The sequence below is a fragment of the Pseudophryne corroboree genome, chromosome 8, assembly GCF_028390025.1.
Source record: "Pseudophryne corroboree isolate aPseCor3 chromosome 8, aPseCor3.hap2, whole genome shotgun sequence".
In the NCBI taxonomy this organism is placed as follows: Eukaryota; Metazoa; Chordata; class Amphibia; order Anura; family Myobatrachidae; genus Pseudophryne; species Pseudophryne corroboree.
The window spans coordinates 23,189,784-23,210,078 of record NC_086451.1 but is presented as its reverse complement, the minus strand read 5'-3'; the positions used below and the strand labels follow the sequence as shown (position 1 = coordinate 23,210,078).

General features: G+C 48.1%; 1 protein-coding gene across 5 annotated transcripts in view; it reads right to left on the bottom strand.

The window, feature by feature from the left end:
- The window catches only part of LOC134948214 (uncharacterized), a 128,688-nt gene that overhangs the window by 89,047 nt on the left and 19,346 nt on the right, over positions 1 to 20,295 (bottom strand). The window contains exons 1-5 of one of the 5 annotated variants that reach the window (XM_063936064.1): positions 18,821 to 18,963; positions 7,157 to 7,239; positions 4,862 to 5,080; positions 3,840 to 3,917; positions 98 to 367 (exon numbers count right to left, since the gene is read on the bottom strand). In XM_063936064.1, the coding sequence (XP_063792134.1) occupies positions 98 to 367; positions 3,840 to 3,917; positions 4,862 to 5,080; positions 7,157 to 7,202 (613 nt within the window). In that variant the 5' untranslated portion in view covers positions 7,203 to 7,239; positions 18,821 to 18,963. Of the gene's footprint in view, positions 1 to 97; positions 368 to 3,839; positions 3,918 to 4,861; positions 5,081 to 7,156; positions 7,240 to 11,983; positions 12,002 to 12,047; positions 12,198 to 18,820; positions 18,964 to 20,295 lie in introns of those variants that run through there. The other 4 variants (XM_063936060.1, XM_063936063.1, XM_063936062.1 and 1 more) reach the window with 4 other exon arrangements.

Here is a 20,295-nt window from a genome sequence, read left to right as displayed (position 1 = left end):
ACTTTCAATAATAATTAAAAAATATATATTATTATTATTATTATTATTATTATTATGGGTTAAGCCAGCATTGTAAGTATAAAGCCACCTCCCTTACCTCTGCCAGTGTCTGAGAAAGGTTTTCTGTCGTTGTAATTATTCTCTACCGGTTCCTTGTTGCCGGCTGGTTTCCACCGCGAGTTGGATCCAGTGCTATCCGCAGGTGACGCTTCTCCAGGGGGCAGCACGTTCTTTTCAAAATAGCCTGGGTTGGTGATGTTGCCAGCTGGGCTATACTGTGCCACCAAAAAGTACACTCTTTTCCCATCCGTGGCCACCCCAAATCCAACTTCCTTTGAGTCCTTCCAGACCACCTGTGTGAAGTGACCTACAGGGGGAAAGCAACAGTGAGAGAAATTATTGTTCCATATATTTCTTTGCTTTAGGAGATTGTCAGAGATGAAAAGGGTCATCCACCTATGAGCCACTCCCCTCTTAATAAAACAACCAATAGGAGCCTGCATCGTGGTTGCTGTGGACGATGAGTGGCCCCAATATTTATGCTGGCATTACCATTGGTAACACGCCCATCTCCAGTCATCTTCCATAAGTCGTCTCTCATCCTCCCGCCCTCCCCATTACCTACCTTGTCCTAATGTCGTCCAGTAAACAGCACGGGGTGCAACCTAGGGATGGTCATTGGCGGGTTATACATCGATGGTCAGTATCGATGGTACCATTGGTGGATAACCTCAGTGGTGTGAAACTATCTGTAAGGGAACCATCAATGGTTTCCCCCACCGATGGCCCCTATCCGTTTAGTAGATAGACAGTGTCTAGTTAGACAGTCAATAGATAGACACCATATATTAGACAGACATTAGGTCGACAGGGTCAAAAGGTCGCCAGGGTCAAAAGGTCGACATGGAAAAGGTCGACAGGTCAAAAGGTCGACAGGTCAAAAGGTCGACATGATAATGGTCGACATAAAAAACGATAGACAAATGTGTTTTTTTTTTAATTTAACATGTTTTTGGATTATTTCATACTTTATCCATGTCGGCATAGAGTTGGTTATAAACCTTGTGGCGAGCGCAGCGAGCCACCGTGCCCGAAGCGTGGCGAGCCCCGCGAGGGTATGCCTTTCTACAATTGGGGTGCCAGATGACAAAACTATCCACACAAATCACAAAAAATGCAAAAAACATGGTGTCTACCTTTTTCATGTCGACCATTTTCATGTCGACCTTTTGACCCTGTCGACCCTTTGACCTGTTGACCTTTTCCATGTCGACTTTGTGACCCTGTCGACCTAATGTCTGTCTAACATATGGTGTCTATCTATTGACTGTCTAACTAGACACTATCTATCTTTCATACCGTAACCCCGATGGCCACCCCTACTTTAGTGTTCAATGAGCTGTGCACTGAAAAAGATCTCAGGGCGGGGCTTCATGGGTGTCGGGGCAGAGCTAGGCTCAGTGTCCCAACATCGTGGAGAAAAAATAAATAAATAACAAATTTGGTAGCTCTGTATCATCGATGGCGGGAAAACATCTGTTCCTCCCTCATTGATGGTAAAAGTAGTCACCATTGGTCATAGACTAATTGATGATTTCAAATCATTGATGGTCGATGGCCATCCCTAGTGCAGCCCCTGTACTCTGGTGCCCCTCCAGAGGCCCAGGTAATTTGAACCCGTTCTCCCTCCTCTCAGTGCCTCTGACAATCCCCTGACTTCAGATAGCTGGAACTGGGTGCAGAGGGTGCATTAGATTTTCTGGAAGGGGCGACCAATAGTAGACAGTTGGGGTAATACGGGATTGCACGCGCATCCTTTTCACAGATGGATCTGGTGACTTTCATCGCTGCGCATGTTCCCCAGCCGGGTACCAGCTTCTATGAGCATCCAGGGTCGATTCAGCGTGTAGCTGTAGGGGTGTTACCGGATGGTGACAGGGTGCTGGCGAATAGGCTGACTGCAGGGAGTGCATGTCTCAGGCATGCAGACAGAACTGTGGCCTATACAGAGATGAGCTTACGCAGAAAGGATCTCTTGCACCGGGTACAGGACTGGCACAAGTACGTGCTGATAGTGATGGCGGACACCTCTATTGACAGATAGAAACGAGCGGCTTGAAACTCTTGGTTCATAACTTGGTGGCATATAAATCCAGAGGGCTAGACGGAACACATGCAAAGGTCATCTGCAGTGAACTGTAAACCGCGGCGACCGTGGAAACCGGTCACTGCACCAAAACAGAAATGTGAAGAAATAAAAACACCACTCACGTAACATGATGTTTGTCCCCCTTTAAACTATTCCAAACAAAAAGCATTTTGGGGGTATTCAACGTGTGGTCCTCCAGCTGCTGTGGAACTACACCATGTCCTGCCACAGTTTCCACATGCCCTACTAGCAAAGCTGTGGCAGGGCATGCTGGAATGAGTAGTTCTACAGCATCTGGAGGGGGCTGCATGTTGACAATCCTAGTTGTTGCTGGTCCAGTAGTAGTATTCTGTTTGGCCACTAGAGGTCAGCGTTGCATTCTATAAAGCAGTACAGAATTCGTTTGGCACTTACTGCAATCTGTGCAACGGGTGTGGTATGTAAGGTCGATGGTAACTAGGTCGACCTTTATTGGCCGACAGTAACTAGGTCGACAGGGTCTCTAGGTCGACATGTTCTAAGTCGACAGGTCAAAAGGTCGGCATGAGTTTTTCATGGGTTTTTTGTGTCGTTTTCTCCGTACAGTGACCGGGAACCCCAATTAGTGCACCGTGTCCCCCTGCGTGGCTCTCCATGCTTCGGGCAAGGTGCTTCGTTCTGCTACCGCTGCACTCTGCACAGGTTACTATTCCCAATCGTAGCCGACGTGGATGGTTAAGTATGAAACAGTTCAAAGAAAGAAATTTTTTTTTAAAAACTCCAGTCAACCTTTTGACCTGTCGACCTAGAACATGTCGACCTAGAGACCCTGTCGTCCTAGTTACTGTCGACCTGGAGACCGGATCCCAATATAAGCACCAAACACTTACATATTACCAAGCTCTCCCAGGCTGACTGATTTACTTTCTAGAAGATTCTAGCATTGATACTATGACACTAATGACAAAAGTGACTCTCTCTGAATACTATTTAAATTCCTCCGTAGCGATTCTTGCTCAACAAAACGCGGATACTCACACGTCTGAGAGTATATATCCATATAATACACAAATAATGCGTATCTATATACAGTATAGCCTTTGTACTGAACTGTCCGTTTACAGACTTCTGATGTCATCACATATCTGATGTCATCGCTTTAGTGTACATATGGAAGACTTGCGTTTTATAAGGAATGACGCACCTCATATAATACAGATATTACATGTGAATAGTGTGACAGGAATCGCATAGCCCGGAGTAAAATCCAAGATACGTTTATTTTCAACCACAAGCTGTTACACAATCAGGTGCGGCGACGGGGACCATTTTTCCGAAAACTGTGATGCGTCGCCTCCGTTATGTGTGAGTGCATAGACCAGGGTACGCATCTTCCGACACAGAGTTACTGGCCTGGCCAGCAGAGATATGGCGCCCGTTCTGAGTAACCTTAGGGCTTCTCAGATAGCCGATGCTGCATCTGCCGACATGCAATGCCGTCAGTGGGCGGTTTTTTTTGCCTTCAGGCGCCTCCTGCAGGCATGAGCGTATTATCGCACAGCAGCTGCGTCCAATGGCACAGAGGCTGAGCTTACTGCGTCCATTTGTGAATTAGACCCTTTACCCTATAATATTTATTCTATTTATTTTTCCTAAATTAATGTCAGCAGGTGTCGGCCTGCAGGTTATTCCCCGGCCGCAGGCTCCTTACCTGTGTTGCTGGAGAAGCCAGGTTTGCTGAAGTTATAATTTTCAATCTCGCTATACCAGCTGTCCACCGGCTCGTTACCTGAGGATAGAGAAGAAGAAGATATCCTAATTAAAACCTTACATCTCGTGTGCCTGGCGGAATTGTGTTGTATAGCTGGCAGGAGGATGTGGTTACTAATTCTCATTTAAAAAAAAAATTGCTCTTGTAATAAGAATTTATAGGGACACTATCATCAAATGTGTTTTTGGTTTATTTTTACCTACAGGTGTTTGTTTTTATCAAAGTTTCACATTTTTACTTTTTTTTATTGACGTGATATATGTGTATACGGTATCATGATATAAATACAGTTTTTATCAGGCTTGCTTATCCTCCTCTATTACAAATGGCTGGCCTACCTCCCCACTGTCCCGATTTAGGGGGGGGCAGTCCCACTTTAGGTCCGTCTCTCTGTCCTGATTGGCCAAAATATTAGGACGCATGTCCCATTCAAATGCGTAGTCTCTTGATTATGTATTTCTGCAGGTCTGGCAAAGCGGTAAGTTAACTCTTACCTACCCCTGCCAGTATTGCCCGGGGCAGACAAGTATCAGTAAACGGCCCCAGCAATATTTTCTTGATAAATCTGCCTTATCGCCGAATTTTGATAAATTGGTCCCTGTGATCTGTCTGTGTTAGAGGAACAGTCTGCCCTCACCCACAGAGTGAAATTAGTCTATTGTTTATACACAGGGATGCTGAAGGGGGAGGGGAGACAGCCACGCCCCCAACATGGCATGACCACGCCTACTTCAGCAGGTGGCGCAGCATGTACAGAGGATGCTGGTATTCACAATGGCGCATGGCCACGCCTAGACACGCCTCCTAGTAATGGGGCCTTATAGGTCTTCCAGCCTCCCCGGTAACATATTGCAGTGACAACTCGCCTCAATTGCCTAGGAATGTCCTTCTAGGCATTGATACCTGCATAGCCCCGTTCCCTTCCAGCCAGGTGGCACAGTGGTTAAGCATCCGCCACATACCTGGTAGGCCCTTGGAGCTAGAGGAGCTTTTGTAGTAGAGGTTCTCTCCCAAATCGGTGTCGCTGTGCTGGAGGGCCCGGATAGAGAGCAGGTAGTCGGCCCATTTCTGCGATGACTTGCAGAGATCTTGGCTCAGCTGTAGCGGCGGGGACCCATGCAGCTTCCGGTACTTATTATGGGCCGACAGGAAATCTCTTTCAAACTGTTTCAGGTCAATACCTGAAAGATCAAGAACCAGGTTACATCTCTTTCATCTCTAGCTGGTGCAAGCTTCCCACCTAAGTCAATACATTACTTGGTATCCGTTCAGATGGTCGACCATGTTATGGTCGACAGTCATTAGGTCGACCACTATTGGTCGACATTGACATTGTTGACATGGACACATGGTTGACACATTAAAATGGTCGACACATGAAAGGACGACACATGAAAAGGTCGACATGAGTTTTTTAACTTTTTTTTCTTTTGGGGAACTTTTCCATACTTTACGTTCCACGTGGACTACGATTTGAACGGTAATCTGTGCCGAGCGAAGCGGTAGCGGAGCGAAGGCACCATGCCCGAAGCATGGCGAGCGAACGCGGTGCACTAATTGGGGTTCCCAGTCACTTTACGCAAAAAACGACACCAAAAAAAGTAAAAAAACTCATGTCGACCTTTTCATGTGTCGACCTTTCATGTGTCGACAAGTTTCATGTGTCGACCATGTGTCCATGTTGACCATGTCAATGTTGACCAATAGTGGTCGACCTAATGACTGTCGACCATAACATGGTCGACCATTCATACCGGTACCACATTACTTGGGGGCAGTGCTGAAAGTAGGGTGGTACGGGGTGGTACGGGGTGGTACGGAATACCATTAAGAAATATGGTGGTGGTACACAGTACCACCAGCACACCGCTGGGGCATCATTTATAAGGGGCATATTTTGTAAAATGGTGTCAGTTGCATAACTGTGTGTGGTATACTGTGTAATGGGCATTATGGTGTGCGGTTTAATATGTAATAGGGATTACGGTGTGTGCCATAATGTGTAATGGGTGTTATGGTGTGTGCCATAATGTGTAATGGGCATTACGGTGTGTGGCATAATGTGTAATGGGTGTTACGGTGTCTGGCATAATGTGTAATGGGCATTACAGTGTTTGGCATAATGTGTAATAAGCATTACAGTGTGTGGCATAATGTGTAATGGGCATTACGGTGTGTGGCATAATGTGTAATGGGTGTTACGGTGTCTGGCATAATGTGTAATGGGCATTACAGTGTTTGGCATAATGTGTAATAAGCATTACAGTGTGTGCCATAATGTGTAATGGGCATTACGGTGTGTGGCATAATGTGTAATGGGTGTTACGGTGTCTGGCATAATGTGTAATGGGAATTACAATGTGTGGCATAATGTGTAATGGGTGTTACGGTGTCTGGCATAATGTGTAATGGGCATTACAGTGTGTGGCATAATGTGTAATGGTCATTATGGTGTTTGGCATAATGTGTAAGGGCATTACGGTGTGTGGCATAATGTGGCCATGCCCCTATTGTCATGTAGCCACTCCCTTAGTCATGTGTCCACACACCCTCATGACACATGACCACGCCCATTTTTAACTATCAGTACCACTAAGAAAAAAATTCTACTTGCACCGCTGCTTGGGGCTAAGATATGTCAATTAATACTCCCTGACTGTATTCATACTATGATCGCAAAGGTCACAACTGTGTGTCAGGTCCCAGACGAGCCTTTAAATTACCTTCAGCTGCCACCACTAGACCCAGTGCATCGAGGATAGCTCTTGAGTCCAGCATTAGGTCAGGAGCTAAGTTAGGAGGGTATGGGGTACACCCTAAATGGCCCCAGTTTTCCATTGGTTCATGTTGGACGATAAGTAATTACAAAATCGAGTTTGCACTGAATCTACAGTACAATAGTAATGGAGATGTATTAGTCAAACAAAAGACCAGGGAACAAGGAAATGAAGGGGTATAATTATCAAAGCGCGGTTTGTCAAAGCCGCCGATCATCTTAAAACGGCGATAGGAATAAAGGCTAACTAAGCCAGGATTAGAATTTATTTCTATTACCGTTTTAAAAGGATGGGTCCAGGCCGCCGGAGATCGGAAACGTTGAGAAACCGCGGCTTGGTAAATATAGAAAAGTGAAAAAATATGAAAAGAATTAAAAAGACAAACAAATAGGAATACGCCAGGTGGGCACGCTCGCCTCGAGATACCGCGCTGCTGGGAAATAACCATTTTTTGCATGCATGGGTACGATCCACAATTACCTTGTTCTTGGAGCTGAAGGCCTGCGAATCTCTGGTTGAACGCCATGTGTCACACGTAGGTGGTGGTGGAATTCCGGTATAATCTAAGGACAGAGGAAAGTTTGGATCATCAGACAGAAGGCTTCTTCCCAAATATTTGCCAAGTTCGTATATGCAATCATCCCCGGTGGGCCCCGCTGACTTAGAGCCCCGCCCTCTACCACTGAGGGGCGGGCCTTGGGACTCCGTGACTGACCCCCTCTCCCCTCCACCACCAATTCCCAGGAGCATCCAGCAGATGCACAACGCACTTTGTATACTGTGCGGCCTCATCGCAACTGCGCCTCTGTGCGTACACACCATGTGACGTTTGCGCTGTGCGACTTTATAACGTGCAGTTGAAAAACATTGCGTGTGTCTCACAATCATCCCCTAACTGTGTTGTTTGTCTACATACAGAATTGACCTGATACACTCAGGACCTAATTCAGACCTAATCACTGCTGAGCGAAATCGCACAGCGGCCGATTATCGAATGACTGCGCATGCGTACGGATCGTAATGCGCAGCTGCGAGGCCAAACTGCGAAAAAATCCTGTGGCTTTTTTGATCGCTAGGCGAACGCAGGCTGATTGACAGGAAGCGGACGTTTGGGGTGGTAACTGGCCGTTTTCTGGGGGTGTCTGGAAAAACGCAGGCGTTCCAAAGCGTTTTCAGGGAGGGTGTGTGACGTCAGCTCCGGCACGGATCAGCCGGTTTGTATCGCACTGTAGGAGTAAGTCCTGGGCTACGCACAGACTGCACACACTGGAAAAAACATTCGATGGTGAGCGAGTTGCAAACGGATTGCAGCTGACCGGCATTCGCAGAGATTTTCGCACGGCGTATGCAGACTTGTACGGGGCAGATTTTCACTCTGTCTGGGCGGCGACTATCTGAATTCAGGTCTGAATTAGGTCCTTAGATCTTTTGTATCAGTGCAATGCTGGCACAGCTTCAGTCACTTGTGTCTGACAACCACCAAAGCAGGTTTTCACGAATGTGCTCATATGTATATACGAGCCTGGCCCTAACTCTTATGAAGTATGAACTTTAAGAAGTGTTTTTATTTTAACACCAGTTATACTTGTTCAGAAAGTTCACTTTTCCACTATCTGTCATCACAATATTCAGAACACAGTTTAGCAAAGTTATTTATTTGCTTATAGCAACACATAAAACAAGGACCTTTCCACGCGTTTCACTTCTGCTTCTCGTAACCACTCAATGAGTCACCAAGAAGATGAATAGAGGTGAAACTTTGTTCAACAGAGTTTTACAAGTTAAGCAGAGGTAGCGGTAAGCTGGGCCACCACTAGGGGGGAACTGCCGGGACTGGGGTCCCGGGCCCGGATAGACAGGGGGCCCGGATGGCAGCTGTGTAGATTAGCCCTGGACCACCAGCTGGTAACTGTCAGCACATCGGCAGGCAGCCAATGAAAGAAAGGCCTGGCGGTATTTTGAATCTAGCACTGGCTGCAAGCCAATCGGTGCTGGTAGATCAGCAGCCAATCAGGAGCGGCCACAGCGGTTGCTCCTGATTAGCTACCGGTCCACAAGCTCCAATTGGCTCACAGTTGGCACCAGATTTGAAATGCTGCCTGCGTTGTCTCTCCATGGCTGCCTGCCGGTGCACCTGCTGTGGCGGTTCTGGAACAATAGCCAGTAAGGGAGTCAGGTCAGTGATGGGAGGGAGGGGGAAGACCCAGGCCCACCAATTTCTGATGGCAGCCCTGACAGTAAGGCTCGAACTTCTCTTCACAGTGACCTGTAATAAGCAAGGCCATTCGCACCTTACATACTCCACCCGGCAACCTCGGGGGATGCAGAGAAAATAAACTTAAGGTTAAATTCATTGCAAAATGCAAAAGGTAAATGAATTGCGCTGTATAAACAAAATCATAGACATTTCTGCAAATAGTAACAAAAGCAGAAGCCGCATACCATTGCCAGGCCGTCCGCCTAGAGGGGAATCTGTGGAAAGCTGAATAAATGATTGCTTTGTATGCCGCCTGCGGGAATAACCTGTCCGGCCAGTATTCTGAGGGTAAATACCGAGCCTGCCCCCGGTGTGGAACGTGCAGGGCTCATTCAGCGAGCTAGGTGTGTGTCAGTAAGTCATCCGTATGCTTGTCTAAGGCAGCTGATTGCAGTGTAAGTAAACAGCCAGCTCCCTGCACAGCGTCACGCGTCAATAACGAGGAATGTGGCAGTGCCCACACCTGTGATCACACCTGGTATGCAGGTGGCACGGGGACCTCGTGGAGACAGGTGCAGGGAGGGTGTTCTGTGCAGCTTGCATGGTAAAAGCATTACATCGGCCACATAAATACAGAAAGTAAATGGGAAAAATAAATGTTCAGTTTGTCTGCTGAGGTAAAAACATCATCTAAACACACAGACATAATGGTGAGGTGGGCGCAAACCGGCTCGGTGCCGCATCTTTGGTCGCAGCAGATCTGAGAAGATATGCGTCGTCTATTAAGAGAAAACCCCACCGGAAAAGTAAAATGATTGAGCCTGTGGAGAAGTTGCCCATGGCAACCAATCAGCTGCTCTGTATCATTTTATTTTATGCAAATTATAAATGTTACTTTAATGCTGATTGGTCGCCATGGGAAACTTCTCTGCTGGCTCACTTCTCCACTCTCCCCACTGCTTCATGAATAGACCCCGTAGTAGCTTACACTATCACTTTACTGCCGGGTTTTTCCCAGCGTGCTCGCTGCGTATGCACCGCCATCCGGCTGTATATGTGCTAGTGCAGGCGAAATTCCACAAAGTGAGTGCAGCCCAAAAATAAGGGGTCCAGTTACCATCTGTGACCTGGAGAACAGCCCCAAACCCCTTTTTAAGAATACCCCCAGCCAGAGAAAGCTATAGCCAGGTATTACCAGCAATAGCATTCGCCGGTTACCTCCAGCGACAGCTTCCCCAAAGCGCAGGAAGCTAGTTTCCGAAGCTTCCACCTCAGGATGGTAACAGCAGCGGAACTGCAGCAAAAAAAAAAAGCAGAACCCCTGGATGCGGCCGCTGAGTACCAACGCACAGGTGCGTCCAGGCCTTCCGGTCTCGATACGCTATATGGCATCAGACTCCCAGCGCGACTATCTGAGGGGAGCAGCATACCGTCTTTTTCTTTCTAAAATTTGCATCTTATTCGCAACGCTGACACCGCGAAAAGCCCACTGAGGCCAGGCTGCGACTTTATCGCAGTTATGCGCCCTGGGCTGGTCCTGCATCATGACGAGGAGGCCATGCCACTGGCAGATTAGGAAGATGAACTCCCTGCAGAGCCTGAGGATGCGCAGCGCAACTCTGCAACTCAGATACAGGTTCCTCACAACACTATGCACGCTGGGTGCGTGTTTGTCCATTCCTAATTATGGCCCCGGGGTTCTTCCTGCTTTCATAGGGAGGACACCGCCAGAGGTATCGTATCAGCAGAAGATTTACCTCTGACAAATACATCAGATTCAGGGCAGGAGTGTTCAACTCCTATCCCCAAGTGCCCCCAAACAGGTCATGTTTTCAGGATTTCTGTCTGTGGAATCAGGTTTTGATAGTTACAGACTCAGTAAACTAGTTTAATCACCTATGCATGATTCAGGAAATCCAGAAAACATTGGGGGTCATTCCGAGTTGATCGTAGCTGCGCTAACTTTAGCACAGTTACGATCAGGCACTCAGACATGCGGGGGGACGCCCAGCACAGGGCTAGTCCTCCCCGCATGTCAGTGCCGCCCCCCCCCCACCCCCCATCCCCCTGCAGAAGTGCAAAAGCGGCTTTTGCATTTCAGGAGTACCTCCCGGCCAGCGCAACTCCTGCGGCTGGCCGGGAGAACCTCTTCGCTGCCCGGGTCGCAGCGGCTGCGTGTGACATCACGCAGCCATCGCATCCCGCCCCCCCCCAACGGTCCGACCACGCCTGCATTGGCCATACCGCGCCCCCTAAACGGCGACTTAACGCCGCCGTCCAGCCCCCTCCCACCCAGCGACCGCCTCTGCCTGTCAATCAGGCAGAGGCGATCATTAGGCAACGACGGCCCAACGGCCCATACTGCATGCGCAGTACTGACCCGATCGCGATAAACTGCAGCGTGCGATTAGGTCAGAATGACCCCCATTATCTGTTGGAGGTTCTCGGGGATTTGAGTTGAAAACCTCTAATTTAGGGGTTTTCTTCATCATTTATACCCCTTTCACACCGCACAAATAACCCAGTATTGACCCCGTATATTGCCAGGTCGACGCGGGGCTCTGCGCAGTGTGAAAGGGGTTACTCCCGAATTCCCAGGTTGCCTGACCCGGTATTTCACCCAGGGAATAAAAAAGGGTTATTCCCGGGAAAATCCCATCTCGAATGCCAATTCATACGCAACAGATCTGCGAAAATCTGCCGATGTGGCAGCGGCAGTAATCGGACGACCCCTGACAGCTCTGTAATCCGCCGCCTGCTTAGGAAGATGCAACATCGGTCGTATCAGTGGAACTCTGAATGGGTTGCTCGGAATGTCCGTTGCAAGTAAGCTGCCAGAGCCTTTACAAGCGCGTACGAAGTTGCGGGCTCAGAAACACCGTCCGTCATTGCTAATCAAGCACGCGACTGTGACGCATGCGCAGTATAACACAATCGTACAACTGCACAAACCACCAGTGCATCCATCGCTGAATGTGGCCCTGTGTCATCCTGCAAAATGAGATCTTGTTTGCTGCACAACTAATACTATAATATAAACCCTACAAATAACCTTCTACATGACCCCTGTACCATATATCAGAGTCCGGTCACCATGCAGGAGTACCTACCCCGGGAGCTCCCTGCTGCAGCATGAGGGATGCGGACCCTGCTCCCCTCACCTTGTGCGGTTACCTGGCAGTGACATTGGGAACCCACGCTGGCTTTTATCCGTCAGTCTCTTCCCGGCAGAATCTGCTTTCCTCCCATCCAGGCCACAGCTGCCAGGTAACAGGGAATGTCAGCGCTCACCGTCACACACAGGGGAGAAGACTATACACATGTATTGTGTCTCCGCCTCTGCTGGGGGCTGCTGTTTGCACAGTGTGACCCATTGTGTAGCCGTGTAGCTTCCTTCCTACTCTGTGTGTGCTGCTATTCTTGGCCTCGTCACAGGAGTCCCGGCTCAAAGAAAAATAATTACATCTCTATCGCCTGCAGTGGGCTTATAGCACAGCCATAAAACACAGGCCTTGCAGCGTCCTCCGGTGAGGGCGGACTAAACGTACTCCCCTATTTATTATAGGTAGATGACTTCCTCAGGTGACAAATTGCCTACTATAGTGGAACGTCAAAAGGCAGACCAGATCACAGGAAAAGTGGACGGGCCAGGGGCTGAACGACGCGATTTGCAGCGAATTGTGTAATCGCAGCCCAGAGTCGGGTTAATGATAGGGCAGCCGGGGCAGTTGCCCAGGGCCCCCACACGCTGCCCCCCCCCCCCCCCCCCACATAGCTGCAACATCAGCATGGGGGTACTCCAGCATATGTTAACTAGGGTTTATGGGGGTCATTCCAAGTTGTTCGCTAGCTGCTTTCATTCGCTGCGCAGCGATCAGGCAAAAAATCTGCACTTCTGCGCATACGTATGCGGCGCAATGCGCACGCGCGTCGTACTATTACAAAGAACGATGTAGCGAAGCTTTTCAGTCGCACTGCTGGCCGCAGAGTGATTGACAGGAAGAGGGCGTTTCTGGGTGTCAACTGACCGTTCTCAGGGAGTGTTAGAAAAAACGCAGGCGTGCCAGGAAAAACGCAGTCGAGGCTGGGCGAAGGCAGGGCGTGTTTGTGACGTCAAAACAGGAACTGAACAGTCTGAAGTGATCGCAAGCGCTGAGTAGGTCTGAAGCTACTCTGAAACTGCACAATGGCCCTCATTCCGAGTTGTACGCTCGTCGCTCACTAGCTGCTTTTAGCAGCTTTGCACACGCTAAGCCGCCGCCTACTGGGAGTGAATCTTAGCATAGCAGAATTGCGAACGCAAGATTAGCAGAATTGCGATTAGAAATTTCTTTGCATTTTCTGAGTAGCTCGAGACTTACTCTGCCACTGCGATCAGTTCAGTCAGTTTCGTTCCTGGTTTGACGTCACAAACACACCCAGCGTTCGCCCAGACACTCCCCCGTTTCTCCAGCCACTCCCGCGTTTTTCCCAGAAACGGCAGCGTTTTTTCGCACACACCCATGAAACGGCCAGTTTCCGCCCAGAAACACCCACTTCCTGTCAATCACACTCCGATCACCAGAACGAAGAAATTTCTTCGTAAAGCCGTGAGTAAAATACCAAACTTATTAGCAAAATTACTTGGCGCAGACGCACTGCGAACATTGCGCATGCCTATTAGCGACTAATCGCTCCGTTGCGAAAAAAAATAACGAGCAAACAACTCGGAATGAGGGCCAATATTTTTTTGTAGCCGCTCTGCGATCCTTTCGTTCGCACTTCTGCTAAGCTAAAATACACTCCCAGTGGGAGGCGGCATAGCGTTTGCACGGCTGCTAAAAACTGCTAGCGAGTAATCAACTCGGAATGACCACCTCTGTGCGGTATAATGTGAAATTTGGGGCACTTCAGTCTGTTTAACACATTTGAAACATAGAAACATAGAATTTGACGGCAGATAAGAACCACTTGGCCCATCTAGTCTGCCCCTTTTTTATTTTATCCTTTAGGCAATCTCAACCCTTTTTTAACCTTAATTCTTTGTAAGGATATTCATATGCCTGTCCCAAGCATGTTTAAATTGCCCTACAGTCTTAGCCTCTACCACCTCTGATGGGAGGCTATTCCACTTATCCACTACCCTTTCTGTGAAGTAATTTTTCCTTAAATTTCCCCTGAACCTCCCCCCCTCCAGTCTCAATGTATGCCCTCGAGTTCTAATACTTCTTTTCCTTTGAAGAATGTTTCCCTCCTGAACTTTGTTAAGACCCTTGATATATTTGAAAGTTTCTATCATGTCCCCCCTTTCCCTTCTCTCCTCCAAACTATACATGTTAAGATCTTTTAGCCTTTCCGGGTAAGTTTTGTGATGTAGGCCATGCACCATTTTAGTTGCCCTTCTTTGTACACTCTCTAATGTATTTATATCCTTCTGGAGATAGGGTCTCCAGAACTGGACACAGTATTCCAGATGGGGCCGTACCAATGACCTATACAGTGGCATTATCACTTCTTTTTTCCTGCTACTGATTCCTCTCCCTATGCAACCAAGCATCTGACTTGCCTTTCTCATTGCTTTGTTGCATTGCTTTCCTGCCTTCAAGTCACTTGAAATAGTGACTCCTAAATCTCTTTCCTCCTCAGTAGTTTCCATTATAGTACCCTTGATACTATACTTAGCCTTTGGGTTTTTGAGACCCAAGTGCATGATTTTGCATTTTTTAGCATTAAACTGTAGTTGCCACGTTCTTGACCATTTCTCAAGCCTACCTAGGTCATTGATCATTTGTTTGACCCCTCCCGGTGTGTCTACCCTGTTGCATATCTTTGTATCATCTGCAAAAAGGCATATCTTCCCTTCAATACCATCTGCAATGTCACCAACAAAGATATTAAAGAGAACTGGACCAAGTACAGATCCCTGGGGTACTCCACTGGTAACATTTCCCTCCATAGATTGCACTCCATTAACTACGACTGTCTGTTTCCTATCCTGCAACCAGGTTCTTATCCATTTAACTGATTTATAATCCACCCCCAGGCTTTCAAGTTTATTTAGCAGTCTGCGATGTGGGACAGTGTCAAATGCCTTACTAAAGTCTAGATATGCTACATCTACAGCTCCCCCTTGATCTATTATTTTCATCACAGAGTCAAAAAAGTCAATAAGATTTGTTTGGCATGATCTCCCACCAGTAAATCCATGCTGTTTTGGATCCTGTAAATTGTTTGATTTAAGATATTCCACTACTCTTTCTTTTAATAGTTTTTCCATTACTTTCCCTACTACTGATGTAAGGCTTACTGGTCTGTAGTTACTTGCTTCTTCCTTGCTTCCACTTTTGTGCAGTGGAACTACATTTGCTCTTTTCCAGTCCTCTGGAATAGCACCTGTATTTAGTGACTGGTTAAATAATTCTGTTAAAGGTGTAACCAGCACATCTTTTAGCTCTTTGAGTATCCTTGGGTGTATCCCATCTGGTCCCATTGATTTGCGGTGCTTTAGACATATTAGGGGCCCTCATAAAACTTAATCTGGCCCTGCGTGCCGCATAAGGTTTTTTTGTGGTGACAACCCGTGCGCATCTCCCAACAGCACCTCCCCTCCAGGATCTCATTACAAAAATCTGCAGCTATGACTAAAGGTTTGTCTCCGGCCTAAAGCTGCGTACACACGAGGCGATATATTAGGGGTAATTCCAAGTTGATCGCAGCAGGAATTTAGTTAGCAATTGGGCAAAACCATGTCCACTGCAGGGGAGGGCAGATATAACATGTGCAGAGAGAGTTAGATTTGGGTGTGGTGAGTTCAATCTGCAATCTAATTTGCAGTGTAAAAATAAAGCAGCCAGTATTTACCCTGCACAGAAATAAAATAACCCACCCAAATCTAACTCTCTCTGCACATGTTACATCTGCATCCCCTGCAGTGCGCATGGTTTTGCCCAATTGCTAACTAAATTCCTGCTGCGATCAACTTGGAATTACCCCCATTGTCCGATCTGGCGTATCAGACCGATATATCGTACACAAAATCTAGTGTGTACGAACTATTGCGCGCTCCCGCTGGTCGTTCATTGCGTCTTCCGATCAGTGATGCAGGCAGTGCAGGCCGATCAGAGGACAATTTGTACAACACCATTCTTCTGGATTTGGCCACCGAACGACATATCACGATGTCGTGCGATAAATCATACAGAGTGCACGGGACGGCCGATGTATCGTTACATCGTCATCCCGTAGGCCAACAGCCACATCATCTACTGTGTACCCAGCCTTAGACCGCGCTGAGGGTGTGACAACGCCTCTGGGGGGAGCACACAGCTGAAAATTGTTAGGCCTCCCTGGGCACCAGTGCCACCTGCCGCTAGTACCTGCGGATGTGCAGCATGAAGGGGGCTGGACGCATCATCTTGGCACATTAGTGCAAAATCAGGGCGTGCAAGGAGGATTTTGGGCTGTATTGCATTGTGTGCTTCCATGTTTAGTAAATTACTATATGTTCCATAATACTTTGCATCTTTTTATATACTCTTAAACCTAAGCTGTGAGGACAAACCTGCAACTAGTTCCCTGGGCCAGCCCTTGTACAATTAGACATTACGGTCCCTCATTCCGAGTTGTTCGCTCGCAAGCTGCTTTTAGCAGCTTTGCACACGCTAAGCCGCCGCCTACTGGGAGTGAATCTTAGCTTAGCAAAATTGCGAACGAAAGATTCTCAAAATTGCGACTAGAAATTTCTAAGCAGTTTCTGAGTAGCTCGGGACTTACTCGGCATCTGCGATCAGTTCAGTCAGTTTCGTTCCTGGTTTGATGACACAAACACACCCAGCGTTCGCCCAGGCACTCCCCCGTTTCTCCAGACACTCCCGCATTTTTCCCAGAAACTGTAGCGTTTTTTCACACACTCCCATAAAATTTCCGCCCAGAAACACCCACTTCCTGTCAATCACACAACGATCACCAGAACGAAGAAAAAACCTCGTAATGCCGTGAGTAAAATACCAAACTTCTTAGCAAATTTACTTGGCGCAGTCGCAGTGCGAACATTGCGCATGCGCAATTAGCGGAAAATCGCTGCGATGCGAAGAAAATTACCGAGTGAACAACTCGGAATGACCACCTACATCCTTATGTTACGTATCATCATCAGTATTAGCAGGAAATCCTGGGCACAATGTATTGCTGTAATGATTAATTCCTGTCACTTCTGTTACCGCCAACCACGACTGCGTAACTGGGAACCATTATCCCGTCTGCCCGCAATACACAGTGCAATCTATAGCATCTTGTGCAAGAGTATTTACAGACCACTTCCCCGCAGTGAGGAAACCCCGGTGATGACACCGATGGGACTTCCTTGTAGGAGGAAGAGCTTTGGGTGTAATAAGCCCCAACTTACCGGGAGATGTATCAAGCCTCGGCAACAGATAAAGTGGGGAAGTTGCCCATAGCAACCTATCAGCTGCTAACTGTCATTTATCTAGCACAGTATGATTGATTGATTGATTGATTGCTTTGGGAAACTTCACCACTTTATCTCTCACCATGGCTTGATACATCTCCCCCTTAAACTGCCCAGTTCTTGTGTTCGCACGCTGTAACTTATTGTGTTCTATGTTAGTTAATGATCTTCCAATACCTAAATAAAATGTGCACATACTTTTCAGTTATTTTATTCCTTCATTGATTACAACTGATGAGATTGATTTGTGCGATTGCCTGCGGCTAGAGGGGGTGACACAGCGCTGAATGTACGCAGGGCTGCCGAGACTTTAGATGGGCCTGGGTGCTGTGGGCGTGGCCGACAGAGGAGGCGTGGCTATGTCCTCTCATTGTACACATTCCTATGTGGGGGCATGATCACAGCATTGCAGGCAGTGGTGCCAAAAGGAGGGGGAATCTCTGGGATCCCTCCCCAGCGCTCTCATAGCACATCTACGATCAGTTTCTCAGACATGTGGGGGGACGCCAGTACAGGAATATGCATGCCCTACCCCTCTGCATGTCAGGCCCTACCCCCCTGCATGTCAGGCCCTACCCCCCTGCATGTCAGGCCCTACCCCCACCGCAAGGGTGCACAAGCATCGCACAGCGGCGATGCTTTTGCACCTGCTGAGTAGCTCCCTGCCAGTGCAGCCCCTGCGCGCCGGCAGACGGCTACCCGCCGCGTCCCGGGTCGCAGCGGCTGTGTCACTGCGGCCCTCCCACCCCGCGACCACCTCTGCCTGTCATTCAGGCAGAGGCGATTGCAGCCCTGAGATGCTCTTAGCATCTCACTGGGCTCCCGGAGTGCGCCCGTTGCCCGTGCCCACTCCGCAAAGGGCTTCAGACTGCAATCGCTGCCCTGGCGATATTTTGTTAGTAAAATGGGGTGATAGCTGATTCTCCGGCGCTGCAATAAGCACCAACAATAGATCTTCGCTATCACCACAGAATAGTAAATAAGCCCCTTAACCGATAGACCGCCCCGGCGTAAACGTGAATGCCGGTCTGGTTGCGAATGGGTTAAATACTCACGTTCCACATAAACGGTTAATAATATGAAAACGGCTGATAAAACAGGAGCTTCTTGCGAGTAAATCGCATTACTGTATATTGGTATCTTAGAAACTAGAATGGTGAGGGGAAGTGTAACACGTCTCCGAGTCAGTGCAGCAGACTCTCAGCCCATCATGTATGTAGCGTGTCTCCTGCCTGCAGTAATGAGATGCTGCTACAGTCCCCGGCTCAGTGATACGATGCTACAGGGAGCAGCGAGAGTATTTGTGATGCAGGCCTGCCACCCTGTCTGCGCACACATCAAATCTCTGGCAGAAAGAGCGGCAGGCGCTGGTATTCTACACATGTGGAGTTTGCAAATGCTGATGCTAGGGAGAAAAAAAATGCACCCTGCAGTCATTTCTAGCTGGGTAATAATTATTATTATTATAAGCCCTGTTCTCATTGCTCAGGAGCAGTCTGACCTTGTCTGGAAGAAGATGCCTGGACGGAGGATGCTGGCTTGGCTCCTGCGAGGATATCCAGGAGCTGACCCAAGGGAGAGCCTGTGATTCTGAGCCAGCAGGTTCCTTCGTGCAGCCCCCAGATGGAGTCAGTGACCACAAGAGGCGGAAGACAGAGCGTGTGTGTGTATGTTCTGCAGCAGCCTCTGAATAAGTTACATGTCAGGAGGAAGCTTGCACAACTGTTTACTGTGTCAGTACATCTCAATCAATACCGACGCGGCGGTGGGGATGTGCAGGGAGACAGATTCATTGCGTGATATGTGGGATAATGCAACCTGCAATGCAAGCTATATGGATATTAGAAGTCGCCCAGGAATGCTGTAACCATGGGGGTCATTCCGAGTTGATCGCTAGCTAAAAATGTTCGCTGCGCTGCAATTAAGGAAAAAAACGGCACTTCTGCGCATGCGGTGCAGTGCGCACGCGCGACGTACTTTCACAAGGGCCAATGTATTTTTACACAAGGTCTAGCGAAGCATTTCAGTCGCACTGCTGGCCGCAGAGTGATTGACATGAAGGGGGCGCTTCTGGGTGTCAACTGACCGTTTTCAGGGAGTGTTCGAAAAAACGCAGGCGTGCCAGGAAAAACACAGGCGTGGCTGGGCGAACACAGGGCGTGTATGTGACGTCAAATCCGGAACTGAATGGTCTGAAGTGATCGCAAGCGCTGAGTAGGTTTGGAGCTGCTCTGAAACTGCACAAAATTATTTTTGTAGTCGCTCTGCGATCCTTTCATTCGCACTTCTGCTAAGCTAAAATACACTCCCAGAGGGCGGCGGCATAGTGTTTGCACGGCTACTAAAGACTGCTAGCGAGCGATCAACTCGGAATGACCACCTATATACTGTATATATTGTATACAGACCACGTTTTCGTATATCTGTCATAATATAACATGCAACATAATTGTGGGCAGGAACAGAAATTAGATGACTTCAGTTTCTCCGACAGGCCGAACTACATAGCCCAGTCTGCCCTTTATCCCTACATTAGGTGTCATAAGGCTGTCATGTCATTCTATGTTTCCCGTATGTTTCATGTCATTGTATGTTATATATTTGTACTATGGCCCTCATTCCGAGTCGTTCGCTCGGTATTTTTATCGCATCGCAGTGAAATTCCGCTTAGTGCGCATGCGCAATATTCGCACTGCGACTGCGCCAAGTATCTTTGCTATGAAGATAGTATTTTTACTCACGGCTTTTTCATCGCTCCGGCGATCGTAATGTGATTGACAGGAAATGGGTGTTACTGGGCGGAAACAGGCCGTTTTATGGGAGTGTGGCTGAAAACGCTACCGTTTCCGGAAAAAACGCAGGAGTGGCCGGAGAAACGGGGGAGTGGTTGGGCGAACGCTGGGTGTGTTTGTGACGTCAAACCAGGAACGACAAGCACTGAACTGATCGCACAGGCAGAGTAAGTCTGGAGCTACT